At 42.0% G+C, this 21,719-nt stretch overlaps 1 protein-coding gene across 1 annotated transcript; it reads right to left on the reverse strand.

Annotated features, from left to right (window-relative positions):
• Positions 1 to 2,285: 2,285 nt before the first annotated feature.
• On the reverse strand, positions 2,286 to 21,549 carry zhx1 (zinc fingers and homeoboxes 1). Its single transcript, XM_088307249.1, has 8 exons — positions 21,106 to 21,549; positions 15,810 to 16,098; positions 15,269 to 15,711; positions 14,874 to 15,074; positions 14,561 to 14,773; positions 9,177 to 9,341; positions 7,824 to 9,062; positions 2,286 to 5,591 (listed from the first exon to the last, which is right to left on the reverse strand). The coding sequence occupies exons 2-8, from the start codon at positions 15,988 to 15,990 to the stop codon at positions 5,331 to 5,333; spliced, it is 2,703 nt and encodes a 900-aa protein (XP_088163375.1). The 5' UTR covers positions 15,991 to 16,098; positions 21,106 to 21,549; the 3' UTR covers positions 2,286 to 5,330.
• Positions 21,550 to 21,719: the final 170 nt, after the last annotated feature.

Consider the following 21,719-nt stretch of genomic DNA (forward strand, 5'->3'; position numbering starts at 1 on the left):
TGTAACTATTTTTGTGAAGCTTGTAACAGATATTTACTTGAATAATATCGTGGAATTGAAGCAAAATCACCAAATATCAAGTGTATTTTAATCAAAGACTCTTCTAATACCTTTCTTTGGTTCTTGAATAAGATCTAAACGGAGACAGCTTTCCAAGCATTTTTCTTATAAACATTTCTCACCACCCTCCAGCAGTGTTGGCTTGCAAGGCGCAGTGGTAACTTGAGCAGGGTGTTTTGTTCTGAGATTGCGCTAAAGATGTACAGCAAATATCGTACAATATTTGCAAAGTATGCAAATTATTCGTGAAGTAAATCAAACTGAGTTAACCAAGTTAAATTATTTTACCGTGTTAAAATTAGTTAAATTAATCTCCAAAGTTAATGCTTTAATATTGACAGCACTAAAAAAATAATGAATGTAATATGTAATACGGCGTTTAAATAGTAAAGCTGTGGGTATTTATTTATTTTTTTTGTAAAGGGAATTAGTGAAGGATTTTCTTACAAGTTACGGGCGTCGGGCTTGCATGCTGGCACTTCGCTCCCCTCCATGGCAAGTAGTTTCGATGACTATGAAAGTGGACACATTTCTTTGCAAATGTTATTTCAAATGAATTAGTCCTACAGTGAATACGATCCAAAACAGTCAGCATTCACTCGCTTCGAGTCAATATTGAAAGTGACCGCGCTAAAACTAACACGTATCCATTCAGCCCTGATCTGTCTCAGTCATTTAATTGTTACCCAACAAAAGCCTATATGTGATGACCATTTCGATTTGTGACCAGTTATCCACTTAATTCTGCAAAATCTTTGGCTAGCAAGTTTTGAGAGCGGAGAGGACTCGACTGTGCGATTACGCACCCATTAAAAATATCATTCAGAAAAGATGATCCACATTTTTATTAAATGGACTGTAGTCTGATTAAGTTCATTTTCTGCAACAGTGATGGAATGCCGTGACATGTTTTTTGTATCCCAATACATACTGCCGGTACATGTATTTCCCAACACCCGACCTTGTGCTCCACAGGTGAGATGGGGAACACCCTCGACTCCTGGAGTGCCTGATGCGTCACAGGTGCGCCGCTGGAGGGGGAAACGCCTCGCACTTCAGATGGAAACATTACAAACCAAAGCAAACAGAAACATGACAGTTGCAGTGTTGCAAGGTAAACTTTCACCCCTGTTTGTGGTGCTGAGTGCTCTGGAGCAGGTTTTCATTATTGCGGCATTTATCTTTCTCTCAATTCTGACTTGTCTCCCAGTTGAAAATCTTCCCCACAGCATGACGTTGCCATCACCACGCTTCACTGTCGAGATGGTATTGGTCAGGTGATGGGCAGTGCCTGGTTTTCTCCCAACATGCCGCCTGGTATTCACGCCTAAGTGTTCAATCTTTATTGCATCAGAGTGGAACATTTTCTCTCATGGTCTGAGAGTTCTTCGGGTCTCTTTTAACATCCAGGAAGTATGCACTCTGCCTTTTTCCAAGCTTTGACAGAGTGACCTGACTAAGGCGATTTTCCCTCGATTGCTCAGTTTACTCTCGGAAGAGTATTTTGGAACTTCTTCCATGAGCGGATGATGGAGGCCACTCCGCTCATTAAAACCTACAAAGCAGCAGATTTTTTTTCTGTAAATCTTGGGAAGGAGATTTGTTTGGAATCTCCATTGCTGTCTTAGTTATATGCACTAAAATACATTGGTAAATAATTAATAAACTGTTGGACAAATTAAGTGAAATTGTAGAATTTTGACCCTGATAATCTTTTGTGTGCATCTTTGCGTGTTGCAAGCCGACTTGGGGAGTCCCGAGTTACACCCTGGACTGGTCACCAGTAAATTGAAGAACATATAACATTCACACTCACATTGACATTGACACGTAAAATTTAGAGCCTCAATGTACCGGTACCTAACATACATTTTTTTTTTATGTGGGAAGAAGTTGGAATATACAGTAATATGTTACAGTACAAATGACCCTGCACAACAATTTCCCTCACCTTGTCTCTCATACGTATCATGTGCAAGATGGTGCAAAAAGTCTAATTCACATACAGCTCGTTTACGAGAGCTCTTTTTGATTTTAATAAGGTGAACCGCCAGTAGGCAGGAAGCTGTCAATAAAAAATCTGTATTCACTCCAGCAACTCCATGTATACATTTTATAATGGGACATCTGAGAGTTTGCCCAGCCCTGGAAAGTGTGTGATTGAAGCGAAAGAGCGAAGTGTTCAATTTTTAAGACAAAATGAGCGTGGGAGAGAACAAAACAGATTATTGTGACAAAGTGTATTTCATTGAAAAAGCTGTGGTGAAAACATTTGCAAAACATTCAAAGAGCACAGGTATAAACAACAAGGATAAGAGAGTGTACTGATGGACTTTCATGACAAAAAGGTATGCATATAATATTACAGCAGCTTAACTACTCACGATACTAGCTCTACTGCAAGTAGGATATATCATACATGATATGAAATCAAAACCCACTGAGAAGGCACAGCACTTTTATCATCATACCGAACGGAGCACGTCAAAAAAGTGATACATGCTGCCAACACTATTATTTGTGCACATCATTTACTCGGGCCGCATTGTAACAGTAGCATTTGTAAATGACATGGTCTAACTCCTACTGATTTTAAGTATTACTTCCAATAAAGTGCTCTTCTTTTCAAGTGAGTTGTGATTTTATATTCCTTGCAACCAAAGTACCCAAAAGAAACCCGAGCAAAAGCTCAAAATGAATTGTAGTTCACTTTCACTTTCGAACACAATTAAGTGTGCGCAGTAAATAAACTATTTGGTTGTAAAGACACTCGTCATTGATAAAAACATAGAAAATATTTCCAAGCAGGCTAGTAAAATACTTTGGGGTAGGCTTAGACCTCATCTGTGGACTAAAATAAGCAGCAGAATGCACAGCAGAAAGAACTCCCCCCAAAAAACGTAAATGCTTAGAAGGACACAGAATTAAGAAAATGACTCAGGCTTGCTAATGAAAGTGTTCTGAGCTGACTGACGCGACTGTTTATGCTGTTAATCATTTGGGAAAGACAGTTAGACTCCTAAATCATACATACCACTTGTTTAGCTTCAGATTCGCAAACCACTGCGCCAACAATACCAACCCAAACAAACACACACATATATGTACAAAATGAGCAGTTGTTCGACGTACTTATTGCATGCAGTAATTGACAAGAAGGTAAAAAAAAAAAAAAGCTCGGTATACATGTATATAAGGTACAACATCTTGTTCTTTTTCATGCCCAGGCACTTTCTATTCACATTACAACAAATAATGTGTCAAAGATTTCTGCTCATTCAGTTGCAATCAGCGAGCTAGCTTAGTGAGCTTATACCAGGCAGGCTGAAAATGCTTTTGAGATAGTCAAAAGGTGCTAGCATGTAGCATGGATGACAAATACAAGGTGGCATAATACCAGAAAGTAAATCAGAAGCCAAACATTAAAGCAAGGTCATGGACAGAAGTTTACAATGTTTAACATCAAAACAGGCAGTTGTAGTATCGGCAGCAAGCGCATCTTGCTCATGCATCCCCATTTGCTTTGAGAAAGGCTACCGTAAGTGCTTTGTGACGACATGGGGAGATCCTCTTGCAACAAGTCCACAAGCCAAGTAGGCACATGTAGGTGCAGTTTGTCTGTGTAAGTTAACAACAGTCAACATGGTACTGGGTGGCGTGGGGATATTATCCTTGCAGTGGCCGTGGAAACGGCAGCTGGTAGTCATTCCTTACAACAGTTCTCTTTCGGCGAAGCAAGAGGCCATAAACACATTACAGCTATTGAACATGTCCTTATCGTGTCATCTGTTAGCTTGCTGTGAGAAGACGACCGGAAGGACACTGCTAATATGTCCTCCAAAGTCCGTCATAAAGTCAAGTGACACATGATTTGCAACAATACAAAATGTCATCCAAGCATTGTTTTCCCCCAAAGGTATTGAAAATGTGGCTCAAAGTGTGCAATAAAGCGAAAGAAAGTGGCGGCTGATTCTACGGAGCCATGAAACATCCAACACCATTTACATATTATTAGAAAAGTGGATAAACTGGTACGATTCCTCCTCAGCGACAATGAACAGCATGAAAACATTAAAAAAAAAAGAAGGCAAAAATACTGGTTTAGTCATAAAACAAATATGGACTCTTAGAGCCTTTGCATGATACAATAAGGTGCCAAATTCAAATTTCATCCACTATGTGGCAGAAAAAGTGCATTTGAAACAAGTTTAGATCAGGTGCTTTATGATTTAAACTGTCTGAAATAATGTTACGAGAACAATATGTCAGGCCAGTAGTTGAGTTGATGTCATGATTGTTTTTTACGTGAATTAGGTTTAACTGATGATTGAGGTGCAGTGGGTACATTTCATTTACACCACTAACTGCAGCTAAACACTGTTTGGTTGGTTGGTTGGTTTTGGAGGTTGAGAAACAACAAATTGCAATTTGGCAACGTTTCAGAGCCAATATATAAAAAGTAACAACAGCACGGGGCTTGTTGTGTCAAAAGGTGCAAAAAAAAATGTCAATTGAAGTGCATAATAAACGTACAGTTTTTTCACCATTTTTTTGTTTTCCTTTTTAAAAAGTCGACTAGTAACCACTATCAAAGGAAGACTTGAATAAACATCCTTCAACAAATACGCTGGCACTCATTCACTGTTCATGTACTTTGGCTCATGTTGCTTTAGGCCTTTATACGTCACGGACTTTCAAGATCATTCAATGTAAACTCGTTCATTCTCATTTAGGTGACTATAGCTTTAAAAGCTGCGATACATACAATATTATAGAACAGGTCCACTGTGTGAGTGCAAGGTGTTCTGACGAGGGGCGACCTTGTAAACACATAAGGGAAGTCACATTTTACTTTGTAGGGAAGCGGGGTGAACATTCGCAGGAAATTGAATTTCAAATTGGAAATGCAGCAATACGTTTTAAAGGGACTTAGCAGTCAATATAAAAAAAAAAATCCCTCCTCATGGTGCCCTTAATTAACAACCACTTTTCACATATGGCATATCCATATCTCATTTCTCATCAATTCCATTTGATGATTGTTTTTTGTTTAGTTTTTTTGTATTTGTTTAATGCCGAATGTTCAGTTTTCATTTAGTTGTGACAAAAATGCTGCTTAGGTCATTTTAATAAACGTCAGTCAGGTGAGGGCCGAGAAAGGGAGATGCAGCTAATAATTATAATAATAGTTGTGTTAGTCTCATGTTGACACCATTTGGAAATACTTGGAACATATTCAGTGTTTCCATTGAGCCTTGTGCACAGAGTCTTTAGTCTTCAGATACAGACAAAGATTTCCTCACACTGCGTGACGGCTCCCAAACCTCACTGTCATCTGTATCCTCTTCATCTTCTTCATCCACCTCCTCACCCCCCATTCCATCGCCTCTTGGCACCTTGTTGGCATGTGATGCCTCCCCCCTTATTTCATCAGCTCCCTCGCCTCCGTCCACCATGTCCAAAGCCGACTCCTGGAAGGGGTCTGCACCCACGTCCAGGCGTCTCTGGACCTCAGCAAACCATTCTCGCACCTTCATGGAACAAAAAAGAGACGAGAGGAATACTTAACTGGAGTTGTCATCTGAGCTGTAACACTCAAAAGTATATTGGGCTATTTTATGCAAACACATAGCCACCCTCATTATTTTTACATTATAGTGAACAAATGAAACAACCTGCAAGCCTACAGATAAGTACAACTAAAATTTCAAAGAAGTTAGGACACATGTTTACATATGACATATTTTTATATGTCAAACATATAAGAACTCAATACAAAGATTTGAAAATCACGTTCAACAAGTTTTTTTTCTCTCCAAAATTCAATAAACTAATTAAAAAGGAATTTAACTTTCAAAAACCTTTGGAACGAGAATTACTTCCAGCTCCAGTGTCTAAGAATCATGGGAAATGTAGTCAGACCAAAGGCGAACTGAGCATTTATAACAGCCCATTTCCAATGTCGAATGGCGAGGTTATTTTGTGCCAACGTACCCTGAAAATGCATTTAGTGAAAGCGGTTACAGCAACATTACTTGCTTAATTTAATTTAAAGACATGAAGAACAGACTTTTTTGCTGTAATTTTTAGCTTCAGAAACAAGGCTTTGACCCAAAACCCACCCACCCACAAAAAAGAGTGCTTGCTTGCAACAACCGATCGCTGTGTGGAGAAGTAAAAGAAAGCAAGTACTGTACTCACTCATGTTCGGCAGATGACTCAAGGTGCATTCAATGACCCCCCCCCCACTCAAACTGTAGTACATCTCAAACATACTATACTCATTCAATGCACCAAACAGCAATGACTACCACGTGAGCACATTGCAGGGGGTACGTGGAAACATTTTAAAATGTGTTTGACGAACCAAAATCAGAAGAGCTGCAAGTCAACTCAAGTTGCAGGGGCAGGAGATAAATACTTTTTTTCAGGAGAAACTACATTGCTGCACCAGCAGGAAGCAAAAAAGGTTAGGAAAAAAAGTCACTGAATTTAGCTCCTGGTGAGAATTTATTGTACATTTAATTTTCAGTAAAACTGAAGTTTTTAGGCTTTTAATTTTAATCTGGTCACCCTAACCAATTAAAAACTTTTCCACCATGGGTGTGACCAATGATAATTTATTCCAGAAAATAAATTCGGAGTCGCAATAATCTAATTATTTGGCAGTAGTGGACATTCATCCATCATCCAAGCCACTTCGCCTCACAAGGGCCACGGCCATGCTGGAGCCTATCCCAGCTGTCTTTGGGTAGTAGGCGGAGTACACCCTGAATTGGTTGCCAGCCAACCGCAGGGCACACCTAAACGAACAACCATTCACACTGAAAATCTCACTTCGGGACAATTTGGAGTGTTCAATTAACCTACCTTTCATGTTTTTGGAATCTGGGAGGAAACTGGACTACCTGGAGAAAACCTACGCAGGGATGAGGAGAGCATACAAACTCCACACAGGATGGGCGGAGCCGGAATCGAATCCTGCACGTCCGAATTGTGAGGCGGACGCGCTAACCAGTCATCCACCGTGTCGCCCAGCAAAGGACATGTACTATTAATTTAAGTAAAATCCCTGTTTCAACCAAGCAGTGTAATTTGATTTGATTCAATATAGAGAGCAAATTTCTCTTGTGAAAGGTATACCCCAAAAACTTCTGATTATGACTTTTTCAGACCCTTCTGTTGGGGGAGCGGCGGTGGTGTGACACTTAAAGGGTGTTCCTCAGAGTGACCTTGGTTGATTGAAAAAGAAAGAACACTAAATGCTGGGTCCTCTCCATTTTTGTCCTTTGTTGTGTTTCCTTTTGTCTTTGCTGTCTTAATGAGCATTCTACAGCGTTTTACACTGGCATGATGACACACTATTTATATCGATGACTCACACCTTGCAGTAGAAATTAATGGTTCCATGCCATACTTTGCTCAGTTTAAAGAAACAGTTGTGTTTGTTAGAATTGTGGCACAGTGTTTGATAAGTACTTCCACCAATTCATCCATCCAGTTTCCAAACCACATAGCCTAACTAGGGGCGTGGGCATACTGGAAGCTACCCCTGCTGTGTTCGGGTGGACGGCGGGTTAACCCCGAACTGGTCGCCAGCCAATCGCAGGGCATCACATAGACAAGCAACCATTCACACTCACAAAGTCACACCTATGGACAATATAGAGTGTTGAAATACTTTTGTTAATTTGTTAATAGGCCAACAGGCTTTTGAGGAGAGGATGTTACAACTACATGCCAAGTAAAAAACATTTTGTTACCCGTTCGTAGCTCATGTTGGTCTTGGTGACAAGCTCATCCAGGTCCTGCTCATTGAGGAAGCGGTGTTTCAGGTAATACTCCTTCAAGATGTCCCTCCCACTCTTGAATTTCTTTGGCGGGGGGCATCTGTCCGAGTCTGAACCAAAAGATGCTGACCGCCTTGAATGCTTTCGAGTTCGGGATCTCCCCCAACCACGATTTCGAACGCGTCTTTTTCGACTGCCGCCTGCTCCCATTTTGTTGCTTGCACCACCATTCGGACCTTCCACGTTGCCACTTTGATACTGAAAGAACCATTTCAGATTGCCGTTCTTCCAGGAGTACCGTGAGTCCCCAAACCAGCTGACAATGTAGGGTCGTGGGAGGCCGCTCTCCTCGACGAGCTGGTCGTACTCTTCTGTTGTGGGCCACTGAGTCCGCACAAAGGCACTTTTCAAAATGTGGAGTTGCTCTGGAGTCTTTTTAGTCTTATCTTTGATGTCTTTGCTCATGCTGCCGCAGTTGTTGTTGTTGCAGCTGCTGGTTGGCACCAGCTTACTGCGGCCTCCAGGTGGAGTTTGACTACCTTTACGAGAGGAGGAAGCGGCACGTGACGCAGCAGTGCTCTCTCCAGCTTTGCCAGCTCCACCGGCATCAATACGTCCTGCCTCAGAAGACTCTGGGGAGGAAGTGCTGATTGTTGGCATTTTCCGTCTTTCTGTGAACCAGGCATCAATCTCACGCCGTGTCAGTTTAGTCTCTGTTCTCAAGCGACTCAGTTCTTCATCAGACGGCGTGCTGCTCTTCTCAAAGCTCTCCTCCAACACCACCAACTGCTCTGGTGTCTTCTCTTTAAACTTCTGCAAAGTGAAGTCTGGGAACGGATTCCACGTCTTGGGCCGCGTCTCCTTCTCCTTCACAGGTAGCGTGCATGGAGGGTGAGGAGATGCCGGGGTTTCATCACTTGAGTCAATGACAATGGTAGCGTTAGCGCCGCTGCTACAGCTGCCGCCTCCTCTGCCGCCACCGTCGTGGAAAACAATGACATTGCTGTTCTTGGAGTTGCGCTGGTTGTACCTGGTGTCACTGAACCATTTTTTAATCTCTCCCTTGGTCAGATTGGTGATCTTCATCAAACGGGCAATTTCTGCATCACTGACAAAGTGGTTTTTAAGGTAGCTGGCTTTCAGCTCCGCCAGCTGCTCTTTGGACTTCTTGGGACGCATACTGAACGTGTCAGCACTGAGGGCAGAGTTCTCCTTCCAAAGAGAAAGGTACAGTTACATGTTAAACAGTTGTGTAGTTTGATATTGCCAAATGCATTAATATATAAACTACTGCGCTGAGAGTCAGGGTCAGAAAGAAAGCTATACCTGTGGGGAAAGTGAGGGGGGCTGTACAGTGGTAGCCCGTTTGAGCTCATTATTTGTTGGTGTCGACTGGCAGGAAACTCTGCTGGAGCTTTGGGACTGGCTTGGCAATCCTGCCACCGTCAGGGTGATAGGATTGGTCACTGGAAGATTGCCTCCTGGAGCGACCTGAAAACACATAACAGTAATTGGTGACAAAGAAACTCCTCTACTGCTACTACTCCCACACAATCATTGAAAAACAACCATCCATCCATCCATTTTCCAAGCTGCTTTTCCTCAAGAGGGTCATGGGGGTGCTGGATTCCAGCTGTTTTGGGGCAGTAGACGGGGTACACCCTGAACTGATTTCTAATCGCAGGGCACACAGACGAACAACCATACACATTCACAATCACACCTAGGAATAATTTGAAGTGTTCAGTTAACCTACAATGCATGTTTTTGGAATGTGAGAGGAAACCAAAGAGAATTTTTTTTTAATGTAATTATGCTCCGTCTTGATTGACAGCACCCATCAATGGTTCGGACTTTGACTAGACAAATCCAAACTAAACTTTTCTTTTTTTTTTTTGATCAAGGTGGCGTACATACGCTGGTGTTCTCAGCGACCCTCTTGAGCAGACATGGGCAGACTACGGCCTGGGGGCCACATGTTTCAATAAGGCCCGCCGAACTTAAAAAAAAAAATCAAATAAGTAAACCTTGTTCATGTTTTATTTTCCCTGTAATTCTGATGTGTCCCCACTAAGAGGTGCACTCTAAGGCAGATATTTTGTTGGAATGCGTTTGTTCATTTTCATTTAAAATTAAAGCATATATTTTCTCTATATACTATATGTATTCTATTCTCCGATGAATCGAGGTTCCCAAAACACTACATCCATGTGCTCCTGGTCCTGCCTCTCTGTCAAATTTTAGAACCCATTGTGTCCCACGGATCAAAAAGTTTGCCCACGCCTGCTCTTGAGCTATCGGATTTTCTTTCTGGTGATGTGTGCGTTGCTCACGGACTCACGCTGATGTATAATCGCCAGTCTCTGCTGGACCGACAGTGCGCAGTCGGCGATTAAGCTGCGTTTGAGTATATTTGGGGTAAGACGTTGCCTGACGACATCCCGGAGGAACTTCCACGTCTATGCACTCCCTCCAAGGCGGAAGTGGGAGCAAAAACACGTTTCGTCCCCCTGCTCGATTATGAACGCATGGATGTACTCCGTGGTGGCACGTTTGAGAGCCCTGCTTGGTACGACTCATCAGCTGTGCAGAGGAGCTTCGACTGCACTGCCATCCGGGTGTTCTCCGACGCGATGTCGATCAACAACTTCTGCGAGAGCTTCCCAGAGCTCGCCGATCGGAGGAGCTACGCACACTTGCAACTTTTATTTCTAAAATTTTGGAAAACTTGGTGCACATGCATTTGCGATCCTTTTTGGATGAACACGTCATGGAGGTTTTGCAGTCAGGTTTCAAGAAAATGCATTGCACAGAGTCAGCCCTGTTACAAGTGTTAAATGATATTCTTCTGGCAAACAACACTGGAGACTATGTATACTATGTATCGAACCGCAGCGTTTGACACTGTAGACCACAATATTCTTCTGGCGCGTTTACAGCACTAGGTGGGCATTAGTGGTAGCGCTCTAGAATGGTTTAGATCCTATTTGACTGGCAGGACCTTCTGTGTTCGCCTAGGTTGCACCGAGTCCCGCTCTGCCCCTTTGTTGCAAGGTTTCCCACAGGGTTCCGTTTTGGGGCCCTCGCTGTTTTCGTTATACTTGCTGCCCCTAGGTTCCATCCTACGAAAAGATGGAATTTCCTTCCATTGCTATGCAGATGACAGTCAGAACTATGTCCGGCAGAGCAAAAAAGACGCTTTCTCCTTGAGACCACTTTTGTCCTGCTTAGAGGATATAAAAATTTGGATAAGATAAGATAAGATAAGATAAGATGTCCTTTATTAGTCCCACAATGGGGAAATTTGAGGTGTTACAGCAGCAAAGATATAGATCACACAGAGTCGGCGGCGTAATGTAGCCGTTAATGTATAACATTAGCAGCAGACATTCAGAAAAAGCATGCAAATATACACAGTATAAACGTATCTAAGTGTAAGGAAACACTCCTAATGTTTGTCCATTATACGGAGGGGGAAACGCTGTAATGATAAAAACTACTGAATGATTGAAAATACTGCAATCATAAAAATATTGCAATGATAAAAGTACTGTAATGGTAAGAGTACTGAAATGATAGAAAAGTACTGCATGATAGAAAATACTGCAATGGTAAAAGTACTGTAATAGTAAAAGTACTGCAACGATAGAAAAATACTGCAATGATGAAAGTACTGCAATGGTAAAAGTACTGCAATGGTAAAAGTACTGTAATAGTAAAAGTACCGCAATGATAGAAAAATACTGCAATGATAAAAGTACTGCAATGATAAAAGTACTGTAATAGTGAACATCCTGCAGTGGTAGAAATACTACAGTGATAGAAGTATTGTAATAAGAATACTGTAATAAGAATACTGTAATGTCACTTAACTTCCTGAATTTCAATGAAAAGAAGATAGAGGTTATGGTGTTCGGTCCCAATGGTCCTTCTACTTTCAATCCTGTTGATCTTGGCCCCCTGACATCTTATCAAAAGCCAACAGTTTCAAACTAGGGTTTTAAACTGGACAGCAGATCAGTGCTGTTGTTCAATCCAGCTTCTTTCGTCTTAGGCAGCTTGCTAAAGTGAAGCCCTTTCTTTCCCAAAAGCACTTAAAAATAGTAATCCATGCATTTGTTACATCCAGGCTAGATTACTGCAATGCACTTGACTTTGGAGTCAGCCAGTCCTCGTTCAAGCGCCTCCAGCTGGTCCAAAACGCTGCCGCTCGCCTTTTAACTGGAGCTCAGTAGACAGATCACATCACACCAATCTTGCCTCTCTTCACTGGCTCCCAGTGCACTTTAGAGTTTGCTTCAAGATACTTCTGTTTGTCTTCAAAGGTTTAAATGGCCTCGCCCCAGCGTAACTCTCTGAGCTCCTCCACCCCAGCGCACCTGCCCGCTGCCTCAGGCCAATGGGCCAAATGCTCCTGGAGGTGCCGAGGACTAAGCACAGCCTCAGGGGGGATTGTGCCTTTTCTGTTGCCGGTTCTTCCCTATGGAATGAGCTTCCTTTAAATATTAGGCAAGGCCCCCCTCTCTGTCCACTTTTAAAACTCGTTTGAAGACATTTTTATTCTTTATCTCAACTCAACATGAGACTGTTACTGTTCTGCTGTTCTTCTGGTATCTATTGTAAATGTGTTTGTGTTTTAATTTGTGTTATTACCTGCTAATTTATATTACACCATATGGAAAGTGCTTTGTTACAGTTCCATCGGCTGTGAAATGTGCTATAAAAATAAATTTGCATTGTATTGTATTGTATGCATTCATACACTCCTGTTAAGATTCTTCTGGGATCCTCACAGTTTGACCTCACAGTCATGTAGGTGCCGTCCGTGTCTTTAAACCAGGTCCCCTTCATGACCCTCTTGAGCTTGGGAAACAGCAAAAAAAAAAAGTAATCACACTGAGCCAACACGGAATTGTTCTTCTCGGCCAGTAACTGTCAGATGGTCAGGTCATTGCGAGCAGGAGTGTTTTCATGGTGGAGTAGCTGCCAGTTGGCCGGCTACAAACTTTCACCTTGTGCACTGAACGAAAAGGTCACAGGATCCCTTTTGTTGATTGATCCTATGACCCAGACGGAAATAGAAGACTCATAGGAAATTTGGGTTTGTGAGATAGCTTTAGGAAAATCAGTTCAGGAACATTTCTGACACACCTTGCACAACACTATCTTAGGACACGTTTCACACAACACGCATCGCAATGAACCTCGATACCTTAAGGTAATCTTAGCTGATTAGCAACATACACGTTGTCCATAATGTCGTTTGAGCCTTCCAAACAACAATGAATTAACATTCATTTGAATGGCACAAAAGAGACAGGTTACATAACACAGATATTATATTGTTGATTCATCACGAACATGATCACTACTACATTGTCACAACATAACAAAATAAGAGAAGACTTGAATTTGTAATACATAAAGTAACCTGTTGGTCATTTATTTTTGAATGCTTTTTGCAACCACAAAATAGGTTGAAATGACACCTAGATCTCGTAAGAACCCATGGCTTGTCCACATAAGTGCCGGACTAAAAGAACATTAACCCTGTCTGTAACTGAATAAAGGGGGAGCTAGAAAAAAAAGGGAGGGGGGCTTTTACCACACAAAAGCTAAAAGCTTTCAATTGGTACGAAGTGTAACATATTAGAAAAATGCAGTAGAGGGAAATTGGCAGATATACAGGCAGTAATAAGTCATACTAAGAAAATAGTACAGTACAATACTACTCGATTGCATATGAGCGACACTCATGATTAAACGTCCTGTGCACACTGCACAATATAAACTATGTCGAATAATTTATGAAAACAGCTACAAAAATACAGAACCTTGACTAATACTGTCCGAAACCATCCATCGATCCTATACTGCATGTCCTCATTCGGGTTGTGACGAGCTCAGCTGAAGTCTATTCCAGCTGTCTCTGGTCAAGAGGAGGGCCAAACCCTGAACTGGTTACCAACCAATCACAGGGCACATAAAGACAAATAACGTGGCTCATTGGTAGAGTGGTCGTTTCCTAACCGAGAGGTTGTGGGTTTGATCCCTGGCCATGGTGACCATGTTGAAGTATCCTTGAGCAAGATTCTGTACCCCCTAGTTGCTCCTGATGGTTTATCATCAGCAGGAAGACGTAACAGCAATGTGAAGGACTTTTTGGTGGAAAGGCGCATTACAAGTGAAAGACCATTTAACCATTCCCACCTATAGACAATTCAAAGTCTTCAATCAACCAAAGGAGAATGTTTTTAAAATGTGGAAGGAAGCACGATATGACCAGAAAGGCAAAAGCCCAAATCCAAGCCCCAAACCACAGTGCTGTGAGGCAGACATGTCAAGTCAAGTCAATTTTATTTGTATAGCCCTTAATCACAGACAGTCTCAAAGGGCTTTACATAGCCACAATCGACATCCCCGATCTTAACCCCCAGGACATGAACCACTGCTTCACTATGCTGCCTGTTTGTAAGAATCTAACAAGAATAAACACATAATTATAACACAGCCACTACTTTCAAGATCTCATGTCGTGTCAAAGAAAGTTTTCCTTTATGCTTATTGCCAACCGCTACACTAATTTGCTTATGTTAGCCTGATATGAAGAACGCTCAATGATATTTGGTCTCGACAACTGATTTCATTAGCCCAATCACGTACGCAGAGGATAGGTCAGCGCTGACCGCAGATATTCTTTGTCCACCTACCTGCGTGAACACCAAGCCAGGCTGGCCCACAATCTGGCAGGTCTGCAGAATGGACTGCAGACCATTGGCAGCAGAGAGCTGGTGAGCAGGTATGACAGTAATGGTTTGAGGAACTGTATGTACAGTGCCATTGAACTGTTTCCTCCTGGCCTCCTCGACCTCCTCTGGGGTCCAGCTGACGCCGTGCTTCAGCCGCTGGGCTGAGAACCACACCTAAAAATAAAAGGGCATCCAGTCATTTTGTGAATTAAGCTTGACCTTTGTAAGGATAATCTTTTTCAGCATATATGATTGACCCAACGCCTTTTAACACCTTAATTTGCTCTTCCGTGAACTGCGTCTGCCCTGCCAGACTACTGATCTCAGCCATGGAGGGATAGGGAAACTTCTTGTAAGTGCTACCCAGCAAAGGGTTGATGTCCATAGCTGCACTGTAAGAGGGAATGCTGCTAAGGGGAATCAGCAATTGGGGTTGAGCTGATGGATTCTGCTGGGCCTGGAAAGCAGAAAGTACCTGAAAAGAAGAGGAGAGAGAGTATCAATATCACAAAAAAGGACAAAGAATTTGTTTTTGCAGGCAATGCAAGAACATTTAAATGTTACAACCAAATTATTAAAAAGTCTAAGTTTGGATGCTTTTGTTACAACAGGGTCTATAACATGTAACTATTTATGCTAGACTTGTAATAAAACCTTCCTACACCCTACCTGTGCCAGGCCAGGAGGAATAACAGTGGGATTTAAAATTGATGATTTCCTCGGCTGCTCTAAAGCTTGGCTAACCAGGAAGTTTCCGACTCCAAGCTTCATGGAGTCATGCAGGAGCATCTCGACAGGCGCCATTGGTCCCAGTGGCGCTTCGATTGGCTGCTGCTCTGCTTCCACATCACCCTCACCGCCTCCTTCATAATACTCCAGGGCTTCATCTGAAGTTTTTAGGGACACGGCTATCCTCTTGGGTTCAGATTTGGTCTTCAACCTCATGATCGGGGTTTTGCTTAGCGAGATAGCGCCTGCTCCAACTTCTTCGAGCGTGTCACATTGCTGATCCTTGCACAGCTGGTCACTACCCTGACTCTCAGGGGGAGTTGCAGGGGTACACTTTACTGATGGACTGAGGACCTCTTTGTCCTCCAGGCTGTTGGATTCACCTACAAAGACAGCAAAACATGAATTGAAACAAATAAGTTGGATTTGAAGAATGATTTGGAGTGACTGAACAGGGCAGAGTGGGCCAAAACACATTTACCGGTATCTGGTGGAGTGGGGACAACCACTACTGTTTGATCCAGCTCCACTGCTGTTTGAACCTCATCCACCGTCCCCTCCACCCCCTCAGCCTCTACTTCCATTGTCCTTTCAGTTGTCGCCTCCAACTCGTCAGAGGGTAGCACCATGCAAGGCGTGGTCGACTTTCGGCGGCTCGACATTATCAAAATGTTCAACCTTCTACTCAGGGTAAAGGCAGTCTGAGACAGAATAGTTGAGGCTCACATGTCTCAAGTGGCCGTGCTCACATAGCAAGACTCCTTCAATTTCTGGTGGAAGAATGTGTCACAAAAGGTTTGTTAGTTCTGCTCGGATGATTTCATTTTACTATCAATGTAGTTTTACATGAGTCAAATTTTAGAAGTTTGTATCCAAAATCTAACTATGACATATTCAAATTTACACATAAATATACATAACTATATACTAGTAATAGACCGAATTTGGGCCGGGCTAATTATCGGTGCCAATATTTGGCATTTGGCAATTAGGCTTTTTTTTTTAACTTTCAAGGCCGATAAATTAAAAGCCATTTTATTTTGGCTCGCTGCAGAGCGCTTCTCTCTTCTCTCTCTGCTGTGCTTGTGGTCTTGCCTGCAGAAGTAGATTGGCCTGCCCACAGCACATCTGATTGGTTCCTTGTGCAGTGGATAGCAGCCAATCAGCAGTAAGTTGCCAGTTTGTTTTTTTCCATTTGCATCGCACACACTATGGGAGCGGTCCTGCGTGCAGAGGAAGGTAAGGCAACAGACTTTGCCCAAATTTGAATTAAGGTCAGTCTACTACAACTCAAAACTAAAAGAAAACGATTTGCTCTAGTAAACTTTAAAGAGATGTTTGTTTTCATTGAACAATAAGACATGCAGCTGAGCCTGGGAGCTCAGTGCACTTTTTGTTAGACTTTTAAAACTAAAAAAGCTTTAACATGTTGTAAATCACTAACGCCGTTTAATAAATATATGTTTAAATGCATTTAAATTAAGTCAGTTAATTCTTTTGGAGTTTTAAGTTTTGAGATTTTTGACACTTTGACACATTTTGACCACTTATCGGACTCCATGACTACTAATAATCAGTATTGGTATCGGCCCTGGAAAAAGCATATCGGTCTATCACTACTATATACATAGACAGTGGGTTGCAAAAGTATTCATACCTGCGAGAGCAACAATCAATTTCTAGGCACAGAACAAAGAAAAAGTGTGTTTCACCCGTTTGCATGAAAGGAAAGAGCACAAACACAATAATCCATCGCTGTTTTTTTTTTCACAAGTACTCAATGGTAAAAAGTATTCACACAAAGTCATCAAGTCATAGTCAGTACTTGGTTGCAGCGCCTTTGGCAGCAATAACAGCTTCCAATCGCTTTGCAATGACTTTTGCGCAATGTTTGGACAGTTTGGCCCACTCCTCTTTTCAATACCGCTCTAGCTGAGTCCGGTTCCTTGGTGATCTCAATCTTCACATCCAGCTACAAGTTTTCTTTTGGGTTGAGTTCCAGACTTTGACTTGGCCAGTCTAAAACCTTGAATTTCTTCTTCCATTTGTGTCATTCAAGCTGTAGGTTTTGAATCATCATTCTGCAGAAAGGTGAACCTCCTCACAAGGTTCAGACTTTTTGCAGCCTTGAAGATGTTCATGTTAATGTATTTTGCATTATATATTGTAACTTGTAAAAGGACAACCTGAACAGGACAGAAGCAAGAGAAACAGCCCCATATCATTACTTTCCCACTTCCATGTTTCACGGTAGGGATGGTATGAGCCGGATCAACAGCTGTGTTGACTTTACGCCAAGCATACTTCCTGGTGTTCAGGCCAAAATTTTCCAATTTCATTTCATCAGATAAGATTACTCTTTCCCACATCGCTGGAGTCTTTCAGATGTGTGGTAACACAGCAAACGAGCCTTCAGATGAAGTGTGTTCAACATGTCTTTAGAAACCTTGATGGTGTAAGGTGTGGGATAAGGTGTAGGATATTGTGAACTAGTGCATATTAGAGTTTCCCAGTGGTACCGTGATGCTTCCACTTCTGGACCAGTGATGCAATAGTAATTTTTGGCACATTGATGAACCTTCGATGGCAGCATAGCTTTGTCCATCCTTATGATTCTCTAGGATGTACTTTCTGAGGTCTTCGGACAGCTCCTTGGACTTCATGTCTGTCTGCTGACAAGTATGGGATGACTGTGGAGAGGTGATTATTGGGCACAATCCATAGGGGGTAATCAAGCCTATACGAGTCAAGTGTGACTAAATGCAGGTTTGTGAAATTGTGAGGCAATACTGGATGGTGTGCAATATTTTTTAACTCAAAATAAGAATTTTGGTGCAATGATGTGAATACTTGATAGATCCACCAAACGTCAAGTGTGCTTATGAACAAAAACAGTGATGCAGTGTTGTGTTTATGCCATTTTCTTTCATGCAAACAGCTGAAACACACTTTTCCTTTGTTCTGTGACGAGAAATTGAATGTTGCGCATGGGTATGAATACTTTTGCAACCCACTGTACATACATACAGTATACACACAGAGAGAGAGAGAGAGAGAGAGAGAGAGAGAGACATATAAATACATACATATATATGTATACCGATACATATATGTACATATAAATTAGGGCTGTCAAAATTGAAGCGTTAAATCAAGACAATTTTCTTTTGAAAAATTCATGCGATAAAAATATTTTAACTCAGTTAACTCAGTTTGATTTACTTAAAAAAGAATTTGCTTACTTAGCAAATATTGTACCATTATAGCTGAACATCTTTAGCACATCATCTCAGAACAAAACAGCGTACCCAAGTTACCACTTGGCCTTGCAAACCAACACTGCTGGAATGTGGTGCTTGTGGACAGTTTTGAGAAATGTTTCTAAGAAAAAAATCCTCCAACGATGACTCCATTTAAATCGTATTCAAGGATCAAAGAAAGCTATTAAAACAGTCTTTGATTTAAAATACACTTCATATTCTGTGATTTTACATTAATTCCAAGATATCGTTCAATAAGTACAGAATAGAGGACAATATCCAAGATGGCCCAAGCTCAGTTCATATATTTTTTGATCAGGAAACTGAAATAAGCTATCATTTTATTTCTTATTTATTCATTTGGTAATAATTAGGAAAGAAGTGATGACTTGAAAAACGGCTACTTTTGGAATATGGCCGCGCCCCCCTCCGCTCTCCCCATGGTACTCCAAGAGTCACTAAAGGGACCAATAATAAACTCTCCATTGGAAATCATTGTCCTTTCATTGCTTACAACGTCCAAAAACGGTGCTCAATTGGCACCAAAATTCATGTGGACATCCCTACCTATGACCACTTCAACATATAAAAGGATTAACCTCTCCGTGGCTGATTTATGACAATGAGGAACTGTGGATTTGAGCAGAGCTTCATAGATGGGAGCACACACTGGCACTCTGCTTCTTTGTTGATCACAGTGAGGACACGCGGCATAAAAGCACCAGTCAGGATATTTACAGAATGAGTAGACATGCACAATTATTTGGATAAGAATTGTCCCCACTACTCCAAAAAATTTGAAACGCAACAGCCAAAATGACGCATTCCAATGCGGCCACACTCGGCCATGGAGTCGGCCTCCTCGCTGGAACTTTTTCTTTCCCTCGTTGGAACTTTTGGTTTGCTGAACTTTGACGCTACCGAAGCGGCCTGGACTAAAAGCACATGCCGCGCCGTGATGGACACCGTTCAAGAAGACCACCGCCAGGATTCATTGAAGAGTTCATCCAAAATTTATGCACTCGCGCCGCGACGCTCACAACTTCATGAATTAGCTGCTTGAGGATGCGAACGTGCATGAGTGGCTACAGCCAGGCATCCCCGGCACCAAGTCACCAGTAAGAAGCTAATTTTGTGGTGCTGGCGTCTTTTGTTTAGCGGCCAAAAGTTAATTGCTGCCCTAAGCACTGCTGGTAATTTTAACACCGCTGAAGAACATAATGTTGTTACCCGTGTGGGATGGGAGGTGTAAACATCGATGCCTGGCTGTCTCCTCACATTTAAAAGATTAGCATAGATAAATGTCTGCAATATAACCAGTCAGGGTTTTTGTGCACATTTGTGTTCTTGTACGCTTCAGCCTGTGTAAGTGGAGAAGTCATCAGCACGCTATTTTTTATTTTGTGGATATGATCTCATGAGCTCACATTTGAAGTCAATGAATCCAAGCTATTGTGCAGAATGCTTTTATACTTACACAGGTTGAAGTGGACAAATGTAGTAATGTGCATTTGCATTTTGGCGATCGGTCGCCGTGTTAGACAACAAAACGGACAATTAGAGCAACACCTTGCTTGCCTCTCTGCTATGTAGACGCTGAAACCAGAAAAAAACAACTCCCAAAGTGGGCAAGCCAAAGTCGGAAATCTCATCACTAAAAAAAATTATTTAGAGTGTGGGGGAATTTTAGTAGTGAGTCACTTTTACATTCAAACCAATAACATAAGTGCCAATGTTAACGCCAATCAAGCATCCCTTTAAGAATTAGACCAATCTCTTATGTTTGGGCACCTCACTTAGTTACACGAGAGTGCATAATGTTAAGAGCAACTTCGTATGATAATGTATGAACTGTAAAGTTCTATAAAAACTGCAAACTACAATAAACTATGTAACTACCACAGTATTGAAACTATATGTAATTACTCCCCATCTGGATGAAATATTCAACTTTACTCACGCTAAACATTACCTAATGAGACAAACGTTCAAATTGTTGTGCGCTGAACCACAGTACAGCATTAAGATATAACAAGAATGCTGTTTGGCAACAGTAAATTGGCTGTTTTGTGTGTTTATATTTAGTAAACCGTGAATTTGTAACAACACTCATGTTTGATGTAGTTTAACAAAACTGCAATCTCACAAGACGCATTAGCTCTCACAATGACCATCAAAACTATCTTTGTAATGGTAAAGTTTTCCATAGCCCATGTATTGGGCATCACATTCTATAGGTTGACATGTGACTGCTGTGTACTAACACTCAAGTGATGTTGTATTTGGGGTAAAACAGGTGTGCACGTTGTGCTAACTTCTCATCAGACCAAGTTAACGACAACCCTGACTATTTGCATTTAAGATATGCATCTCAGTCATTCGTCGGCTAGCTAATGACATTGTCATGAAAAACATCTATTTTAGCAAAGGGATGTGTAGCATGTGAATGAGGAGGGCCAACTAGCCGGTGCTAGCAGTCATGAAATGCTGTACATGTCTGCCGGCTGGCTAACTTACTGCAACTACACCAGCGTGTGCGAGCGCCGTGTTGGTGCCAGGCTGTCGAAGCGAGGACTGATTTCCTGGGAGTCCCCAGAGAAGCTTTCGGCGTCTGTCTGGCGTCTGCCCACCCAGTGGTTATAACCATTCACCCAAAGCCGGGCCGAGACGCATTGGTGGCGCGGACGTTCACCAGGATCGTCTGTCGGTTTGCCGAAGTAAAGCGGGAGGTACCCGCACAAACGGACCGGTAGAGCGGCTACGACTCCCGCCTGCAGATGCTGGGAACGCCAGACGTCTCTCACCCTCGAGCAGGTTGCGTGTCCCGGCAAGCGTTGTGTAAGGCTTCATTAATAAAAAAAAATGAAGGTCACAACCATAGGGTGTTCACTGGTGCTTCATTAGTCCGCTGACCCAATTCTGAATTTTAACAGCGTTCTCTTTTTTTTAAACAATGATCGGCGTCATTATTCTGATACGATGTGACGTCATTCCTCGGCGACTTTAGGTGCTCTTAAAATGTAGTAAATATATCACGAGTAGATGTCGATAAATCGAAAGATGGTAATTTAGGGAAAACTGTTATTCGGGCGAGTTTTTTCTCAAGTTACTTAAGAAATTCGGTCATGTAT

Source organism: Idiotropiscis lumnitzeri, chromosome 10 (assembly GCF_059441095.1).
Source record: "Idiotropiscis lumnitzeri isolate Australia: NSW breed Sydney's pygmy pipehorse chromosome 10, RoL_Ilum_1.0, whole genome shotgun sequence".
Taxonomy (NCBI): domain Eukaryota; kingdom Metazoa; phylum Chordata; class Actinopteri; order Syngnathiformes; family Syngnathidae; genus Idiotropiscis; species Idiotropiscis lumnitzeri.

Coding starts and splice junctions, on each gene's coding strand:
- zhx1 (XM_088307249.1), bottom strand. CDS start 15,990: ATGTCGAGCCGCCGAAAGTCGACCACGCCTTGCATGGTGCTACCCTCT. Junction 15,075..15,268: donor TTCCTCCTGGCCTGGCACAG/GTAGGGTGTAGG, acceptor TCTTCTTTTCAG/GTACTTTCTGCTTTCCAGGC. Junction 5,592..7,823: donor CCAACATGAGCTACGAACGG/GTAACAAAATGT, acceptor TGTTCCATGAAG/GTGCGAGAATGGTTTGCTGA.